At 41.2% G+C, this 9,363-nt stretch overlaps 1 protein-coding gene across 1 annotated transcript in view; it reads left to right on the top strand.

The window, feature by feature from the left end:
* Positions 1-99: 99 nt before the first annotated feature.
* BRCA1 (BRCA1 DNA repair associated) overlaps positions 100-9,363 on the top strand; it is a 50,016-nt gene continuing 40,752 nt past the window's right edge. The window contains exons 1-5 of the mRNA XM_074941024.1: positions 100-227; positions 2,710-2,809; positions 7,501-7,554; positions 7,908-7,988; positions 8,503-8,591. Coding sequence (XP_074797125.1) covers positions 2,730-2,809; positions 7,501-7,554; positions 7,908-7,988; positions 8,503-8,591 — 304 coding nt within the window. The 5' untranslated portion in view covers positions 100-227; positions 2,710-2,729. The remainder of the gene's footprint in view (positions 228-2,709; positions 2,810-7,500; positions 7,555-7,907; positions 7,989-8,502; positions 8,592-9,363) is intronic.

Here is a 9,363-nt window from a genome sequence, read left to right as displayed (position 1 = left end):
CATGGGGCAGCACAGCCAATCAGTTGCTGTTCGTCTAGCCTACGTGACCCTCACTTCCGGGTGCGCGAACAGTCCTGTGGCTGTAGTGGAGCCAATAAGGAGAAACTTTTCTCCCCACGTGACGCGAACTCAAACGTGTGATTGGCTGCTTCGGTGCGGTGGTTTCCTAGGTGATGGAAAGGGCGCGAAATACCTTCAGACCGACTGGGGAGTGAGAAGTTTGGAAAGTGAGTGTGCGAGAGGAACAGGGGTGTCAGGGCCGGAGGGGGTGTGTGGGGTGGTGGGCAGGGTGGGGGGGAATGCCTGGGATGGGGGAAAGGAAAGAGGCAATGTATGGGGCGGGACGGGTAGGCCCCAAGCTGGCAGGGCTCGGGCGTGGGAGTGCATGTGTGGGGTAGGCCTCAAACTGGTAGGACTCATGGCTTGTGGGTGGCACAGGGCGCAGGCAGGGTCTGGGGATGGGGGTGCATGTGTGGGGCAGGGCCTTGGGGTGCAGGCCCTAAAATGGCAGGGTTTGGGGATGGGGGTGCATGTGTGGGGCAGGGGGTAGGGCCCTAAACTGGCAAGGCTTAGGAGCTGGGGGGGATGTGCAAGGCAGGACCTCTGGGGGCTAGGGGACAAGCTGGTGCAAGGGGTAGGCTTGATTCTGGCAAGGGTGGGGGATGTGTGCGGCAGGATCTGGAGGGATAAGCCCCTAGCTGACAAGGTTTGGGGGCAAGGGGCATGGCGTGGCAGGGCCCGGGGTGTAGTGAGTAGGAGCAGGAGAAAGCTCTGTCTGGGGAACCATTACACTCTCTTGGTTTGGCTGCCTGGGGCTATTGTTTGTCTGAGGGAGGACCCCCACTGTTGTGGTTCTGGGGTGTCGACACACTCATTCTCTTTAAATGAGGGGCTGTTGTGATTGCCCTTGGGCTCTTGGGTTTATCCCTTGGCTTTATCCCTCCTTTCAACTGTTCTGTTTCTGAGGACAGGACTAGGCTGTCTGGCTCTTGCGCTCTCTCTCGTTTTCAGTGTGGCTGATTCTCCCTTGGGTTTTTCTGTGTTTACTTTTGTCCTTGCTTCAGTGTAAATTTAAGACATTGCTGCCCCCATCTGTCTGAGCTTCAGAACTGAGTCTATGCAATAATCCCTTTCAAGTGAAAAGTCTCAGACCTGGAAACTGCCATCCTTGAATAAGGTGGCACAGAGTGTCCTTTTGTTTCAAAATCTAGATCTGATTGTTCAGGCTAACGCTAATCTGAGCTTCTGCAAGCGTCACCTGCTTTTGCTGCTGAGTGCTCACTGTGACTATATCATGTTTTGTTTCTGGTCTCTAACTGCACATCATTTGAATAGCCCATACTTGTAAGATCTAAACTGATTTCATTAAATTTTGATTTGTATACTCTTGCCCTGATACTCATAACTCCAAAAGCTGATTTTATTCCTTGTGTGATCTAATAGGTTTTCCAGATTCCAACTTTACTATGTCAACTACCATTATCAGATAATTTATCATGCTTTCTGCAAGTTAATGTAAGAAATATTAAATGTTTTATGTAAATCTATGGATATTTAGCTTTTCATTAGTTCTGGAAACTGTTCATGTGCAAGGCCTTGATCCTGGAAGCATGAGTCAGTGGAGCTCAGGATTGGGCCTCCTCACAACTAAGGCTATGTCTACATTGCACTTTCATTGGTAAAACTTTTGCCAGTCAAGGGTGTGGAAAAAAATCACACCCCTGATCAACACAAGTTTTACTGATGAAAAGCACCAGTGTGGACAGCGCTTTGTCAGTGGGAGACGCTCTCCTGCCCACAAAGCTACCCTCGTTGTGGGTGTTTTTATTTTGTCGGCAGGAGAGCTCTCTCCAGCCGACAAAGAGTAGCTAAACTGCGTACCTTACAGCGGCATGGCTGTAGTGTCACAGCTGTGCTGCTGTAAGGTGTGCAGTGCAGGCATAGCCTAAGATACTTGTGCATACCCTAACCATTTCCTGCTTTGACTATTACAGTCTCCTCTTCTTGACGTGCACCTCACCCATTTCTCTTCTGTCCGAAATTCAGTTGACAAAATAATTTCCTTGTTAGCTGCTGTAACAGCATGTTTCCCACAACTCTGAAAGCCCTGTACTTGTTCACTATCCCTCTGCATATTAAGGTCAAATTCTGACCTTCAAGACTGAGATTCAGTTCCTCCCTATATCTTTAATATAGTCTACTTTCATGTCCTAATCTGTTCTGTCCACCAGTGATGCCAGCTTTTGACTTCTCACATAAATCTCTGCTGTTTTCTATGCTGCCTTCTGTGTCTAAAAAACTCAGCTGAAACCTATTCACTAAGGCATTACCCTCGCTGAATCCAGGTACCTCCTAAAGACTCACATCTGCCCCGAAGCCTCAAAGAAATAAACTAAGTCATATTTTAAATGAAAGCTTGAAAAAAAAGTTGTTCATCAAGAAGTGTACATGAGTTCGCTGAGTCTCCATATGATCTTATTTCTGTTACTTTACCCCACGCTACTCTATTCCTCTGTGGTCAGCTTCACATGTAATGTCAAGTCAAAATTGTCAGTTATAAACTCTTTAGAGCAAGGATCCATCAAATTCTCTGAGAAGCCTAATACATGCTACATAGTACATATTAATGTAGTAATGGTCACATTGCAGGCAAATGTGAATGAGAGATTATGCGCCAGAATAAATTGCAATGACATTTCTTTTTTGTAGATTGTGTTTGGAATTGAGGAATGGACTCGCCTGTGGCTACCATTGGAGATGTGCAAAGTGTGCTTTTGGCTATGCAGAAGAACTTGGAGTGCCCAATATGGTATGTCAGGGGAATAATCTGGACTTCATACTACGCAGTGAATTATGACACATTGTTTATTAACTTTTTTTTTCTTGTATTCAAACACTACTTACTCTACGCACAGCCAGAAAAACACACAGAATAGTTGGGGCCATTTGGAAAATGAATATTTGGGTTTTGTGAGGTCCAAGCATTCCGTATCTCAGAGAGCTTATTGAGAAAATATTTGCATCTGCTCGGATCTAAGCATAAAGAGTTAAAAACAGCACCTGGATACATGCAACAAACGTGTTCTAACAAATCCTGCCTTTATTAACGAGGAAGCATGAACCTCCCTTAACTATTCAGTAGTGGGGGGAAAAAACTGGCACTGGCTGGATCCAAGTGCTGCTTGTGAGAGAGCCTGGATCCAGCCTGTTTGTCTCTACACAAGGTACATAGTCCTTTAAAACAAGCAGGATGTTAAAATGTTAAGGGTCAGAGTTAAAGCCAGGAAATTCAGAATTCTTGATGAATTTAGGACAGACTCTTAATTTCTAAGAACCACATATGTGGTAGATTTTGCATTTAATAGCAAACAGTTCAGGGATGAAAGGTCTGAGTTGAGTTTTAAACAATCTTAACATCTCGCTTTTGCCCCAGTGACTAGAAAATGAGGTGGCCTAACTGCAGTGGACATGTTATAGTATAATCTCTTCCATTGTAAAACCACAGTGTAGAAGACTCTATATTCTTTGACTATTCAAATGTCACTGTACTACCTCTTCTGGAGCATTTAGGATGTAATAATGCTGGTGCTTCTTTGGTAAGTTTCTGAATCACTGCATGATTTGTTATGACAATAAATAGCGAACCATTTGAGAGCGGCAAAAATTAAAAGGTCATAATTGCTCAGAGAGAAAATATAATCCAACACAGTTGTCAAGGTTTTGCTTTCAGGTTTGCCTGGTGCTCATTTTCTACCCTGTTCTGTTCTCCATATGTGTATGGAGCTCCTTAAATGACGGTAACAAAAAGGAGTCTGGTGGCACCTTAAAGACTAACAGATTTATTTGGGCATAAGCTTTCGTGGGTAAAAAACCACTTCTTCAGATGCAACAGTACAAATGACAGTAGAATATCTTGTCTGAGGGGAGAGTTTTGCCCAGTGCAATCACCTACTCATTGATGGGAGAACTCTGAGAGGCAACATGGATTTGATTCTTAAAGCGAGCAGCATATTTGCTAAATAATAAGCCATGGAAAAATGCACAGTCTAACTTAAGAACCACTAAGCCAGAGAAACAGTGGATGGCAATACTAAAAAATACTTCTGGGATTTTACAAAACTTACTAAGCTCTCATGGTAGTAATTATAAAGTGAGCAAAAAGCTATGGATACTGTGGAAGTTGGGTCCATTTATTTTGCATTTTCATGAGAATCTACGTCATAAAAGTGTAATGTTCTTTCTTTATTACTCTAGCAAATAATCAATTTTAGAAGTTAGGAGACTCATAAAAATTAAGGATGCAGGAATGTGAGTTAATGCTGATGCTGCTTTTTTGGCTACTATTGCTGTAGATTTTGCTATTAGCAATTATTATTTAGACTCTTTTGCAGCAGAAACTGCTTTATTTGCTTTGACCAAGTAAAAGTCATTTTGATGTGGCCTTTTAATTGGAGTCATTGTGGTACTTGGCAAAGTTTATATAGTATGTTATTCTTCTCTACATTATTCACTGAGTTCATTGAGCTGAAATCCATTTCTGTGGCAGCTGTTGAAAGAAGAATGGTAGCAGTGAACAGAAAATGCTTAGCCTGTTCTTACATGCTGCTAATTTCTGAGATTCTGGGATTCTGAATGATCTGTCCTCCTGATGTGGATACAAGAACTGTGAAGCCCTTAAGGCTTTCGCAACATGACTCGGCCTGCTAACACCATGCTTGCCCAGATGTAGGACATTTTATCTAAATAAAGGGAAATTTTTCCACATGTTGAAGATAGGTAGTACTTGCTGACTTTAAGATGGCTAAAGCATGGAAACTGTTCAAGTAAATCCATTAGGAGCGTGTCTCAAAGCCACAACAACAAAGGATTCAGGATCAAAAGTGAGTTAAAGTTTTGAAGCCAGTCCTGTCTTAAGAACAGCTGAAAGAGTTAAAATGATTAAAGCCAAGTTATTTACTGAATGTTTCTTTCTGCACCAGGTGGATTTTGCTACTGTAATTCCCTACTCCATGTATTTCTTTTATTTTTGTATTGAGGCTAGAGCAGATTTGACTATTTTGACCTTGTCTGCCCATGCTCACAAGAAATGTATGATTCCAGCCAGTGTGCCATAACTTAGTTTTGAAAGGTAGCGGAAATGGAATTTAACTGTTATGCTAAAGATCACAGTGTGGCAAAGGACTGTCCCCAGTGGAATCGTTTTTCTAATCCCTTTCTGATTTTCTTTTGTTCTTACTCCTTTCCCTCTGTCCTGCTTAGAAACTTATTTCATATCTTCCCTCTAGTGATGGTTGCTTGTGTGTGGGAGTGGGGGAGGGAAAAGGTGGGTTGGTGGTAGGACATCTTTGAAGTCCTTACTTCCTATTAAAACATAGTGTGTATTGGATTTTTGGATGGAAAATGGGGGGCTTAGTAATATCACTCGCTGATTGGGCAGGTCCTGTCTTTATGAGCCTGCACCAATCCAAAGGTGGGTGTGTGAATGTTCTTTATGAAACATGTCATCCTGAAAAATAAGATGCTGAACACAGTGCAATGAGCCATTTTAGTAAAAGATGTGGCAGAGGAGGAAATGTCTCTCTTAGCCTGTTAGTCAGTGTTTGCAAGACAAACTACAAGAATGGTTTCAATCCTGTTTTGTTTGTTTTTTTTTTTTTTTTTTAAATTATTATTTTGTGTTGGAATTTTCCTGTGTTCTGAGTTTGTTTGCAGGATGTCCGCCTGTTTTGGGTTATAATTACTGTGCTGGAATGTAATTATTCCAGATCTGTGGTATTAGATGAGCATGTGGTACCCTAGCTAGAAATTGCTTCCCAATAACATTGATTTCTGCTCTATGTGCTGTATCTCAAAAAGCAGTAGGGTTGTATCCAAGCAGGGATTGTCTGTCTGCTCTAGAGCTTTGAGTTAATCTAGTCAAGACATGAGAACCATCATAATCATAAAAAGAAAAGGAGGACTTGTGGCACCTTAGAGACTAACAAATTTATTTGAGCATAAGCTTTCGTGAGCTACAGCTCACTTCGTCGGATGCATTCAGTGGAAAATACAGTGGGGCGATTTTATATACCCAGAGAACATGAAACAATGGCTGTTACCATACACACTGTAACGAGAGTGATGGTAACAGCCATTGTTTCATGTTCTCTGTGTATATAAAATCGCCCCACTGTATTTTCCACTGAATGCATCCGACGAAGTGAGCTATAGCTCACGAAAGCTTATGCTCAAATAAATTTGTTAGTCTCTAAGGTGCCACAAGTACTCCTTTTCTTTTTGCGGATACAGACTAACATGGCTGCTACTCTGAAACCTATCATAATCATAGTGCACTTTTTGAGGAGTTTCCAGCATGGTGCAGTCTCTATTAATTAAAGTTGTGCAACTGGACTATTCAGTGCACAGTTTAGGAGTGCTTCTATGTTCCTCACAAACTCTAAGTAGCATCTGCAAGTCACATGTTCTAGGAGATTGGGTCTCATCTCAGCAGCCTAGAGGAATGCTGTCTAATTGGGAATGAAGCTGTTGGCCCTCTGGAAACTACAACCAGTATGGAATGTGGCAACCCATCTCCCCAGCAACATGAGCTACTGCAAAAACATCAAACTTGTTTTCTGCTCTTTTCAGAGGCTCACCATATACTACCATCTCAATTCAAGGACTCAGTCCTAAATAGTTTGAGTCCAGGATATTTAAAAGATCCCTAAAACTCTAGGACGAGGACTGCAGATGAAAGCGCTGCTTCTCTGGTTCAATGGAACTATCCATAGCAAAGATAAAGGTCATTTGTACAGGAGACAGAACTTTCACAGGGGGCTCTATCCAAGACTGGAACAGACTCCCACAGGAACTAAGAACAACCACAGCCATCTCCACCTTCTGCTATAAATGCAGTGTTCACATCTTTGACCTTGCTTTTGCTAATGTCAATACACAGCACAATGTACTTACATTCAATTGATATAAATAAATAATTTTTAAAAATAGAATAAACCACTCCACACACACAGTTTCCCCTTGGGAGAAAAAGATAATCACACCTGACAGATGCTAGTCATATCACTTGCACTTCTGGAAAATGCTCATATTGCAGTGATGGGGGCCACATAACCTGAGTAGAATAGAATTGGTATAGGGAAGGCTTGTATTCCCAGTGTTTCCACAAGGGGTCAGAGTGGAAGAGGACATCTTTTGTAGCTGCAAAACAGCTTGTCCCTTGCCATGCTGAACTGGTATCTCCAGAAAGCATACCTTTTAGGTAGAGAGGAAGAAAGAAAGAATTGCTTAGAAAAACTAATATTGTGCAATAGGCTGCACAACTGGAAAACTCGGCCACCTTGCCTGGTGCCCAAACAAAAATTATGTTGAATATTCTGCTTTTGTTGGCAAAAATTATGTATTTTTTTCTAGTTCAATGAAGTTTTTGCCTTTCTATCTTTATTTTTGTTGTATTGGCTTTTCAAATGTATAACTGTAAATATTTTTTTTTTCCTCTTCCAGTTTGGAGTTGATAAAAGAGCCAGTCTCAACAAAATGTGACCACATATTCTGCAGGTGGGCCTCCAAACTTCTTCAGCACATAATGCTCTCTGAGCATACTCTCTCCTATCAATGCTAATGGAGTAGGCTACTTCATAAATTAATGATTAGCTATTTCAAGAGAAGAAAATCCTTTCCAACTGAGAACTAGTTGCAGCTTCGTAGACCATTTCAGAAACAATTTGCTCAATTTGGTTTAAACTGTGTAGTAATAATGTAGGTACTCAGCTTGACAATGACAGATTTGTACAGATATGAGATTATCCCAGCAAAGTGAAACCTATCAAAATGGGTGCAGCTTTTTAGAAAAAACTATTTCTTCCGTTAAAATGTATTACCAGCAAGATTTTTCCTCTTTCTTTTAATAGATTCTGTATGTTTAAACTTCTCAGCAAAAAGAAAAAAGGCCCAGCACAGTGTCCACTGTGTAAGACTGAGGTTACCAAAAGGTAATGTACTCTGGGGACCATGGCGTTGGAGAGAGAGAGAGAGTGAGCAGATCCTGTTTTATGCAAATGTCTTCACCAATAAGGAACAAAAGATTGAAAGAGTAAAAAATAGGAAGAATTGACCCTTAGCTTTTTCTGTGACCATCTCCAAAACAGCTGTATGGTTCAGAATCTACTCTTAGGAAATGTTTGTGCTGTAAAATATCTCAGATTTCACAATTGTTTAACCATCACAGGCAGTTTCTGTGCTAAAGCTATGTTAGAATAATTAAGTATAAAATTATAAGGATAACGTGTACCACCTCTTGGTTTATTATGAAGTGAATAATACTTTAATTATAGTAGTAATGGTTTGGGGAATCGAGCCTCTGCTCCTTGGAAACCGTGCATAGCACTGCCTCATTTTCCACATACCCAGTTGCATCCCCCTCCTACTTAGCTCAGATTCCCAGGGAACTAATGGTAACTTACCCATGCCTTCATCTTTGACACACATCTGTTGTTTTTGTTTCAGAAGTCTTCAGGAAAGTCCAAGATTTAAGCAGCTAATTGAAGGGCTACTGGAAACTATCCATGCTTTTGAACTTGACACTGGAATCAAGTGTAGGTATTGCTTGTCTCAAAGGGCCTGCACTGATATGGTAAACTTTTGGGCATTTGTGTCAAAATTATATGTCCAATGCCAAAGTCACTATGGAGAACTCCATGGGGTGGGTTTTTCAGAAGTGTTTAGTTATTTAGGGCCGTAAGTTGTAAAGAAAGTCACTCGGGCACTTCTGAAAATCTCACCCCAGGACTTTGAGGACTATTCTGTGTGTGGAATGACTGCAGTATCTGACCGTATTTTCAGTGTTCATCTGAGATATGTTTGAACTTGTGTTAGCTAATTCTGTAACCATGTCTAAAGTCTTATCCTGCTTCCTCTCATTTTGATGCCCCCAACTCCTCTTACTGTGTCTTTGCTTTCTTCTATTCATTTTTTTAACTAAACTGTGATATAATAAATTTTTAGCCTAATGAGACTGAATTGTGAATGACTACAATAATTACACTTAAATGTACACTCTCAGTCATGTTGTTCTGATATGAAACGATCCTTTCTAGCACATGGGAACTGGTAGACTTTTAGATACATATTTTTGTTCATATTTTGGAATAGGACTTTCTTATGGGAAGGTGTTTTGATATATGGAGTTGGACAGTTCCTCTCAGGTTTTTTAATTGTTTTGTGTCGCTTTAAAATTACTAGTGTTAGGCCCTGGTCCTGCAAGCAGATCCATGTGGTCATACCGATTTGCCTGGGCTATTGGTTTTTAAGATTGGGGCTTCAGTAAATTAGTTTGTAAGGAATTTCTCATGAATCTAGGTTTAGGGG

This window comes from Natator depressus, chromosome 27 (genome assembly GCF_965152275.1).
Source record: "Natator depressus isolate rNatDep1 chromosome 27, rNatDep2.hap1, whole genome shotgun sequence".
Lineage (NCBI taxonomy): Eukaryota > Metazoa > Chordata > Testudines > Cheloniidae > Natator > Natator depressus.
Note: the sequence above shows the minus strand (reverse complement) of the source record. Positions and strands in the feature narration are given on the sequence as shown.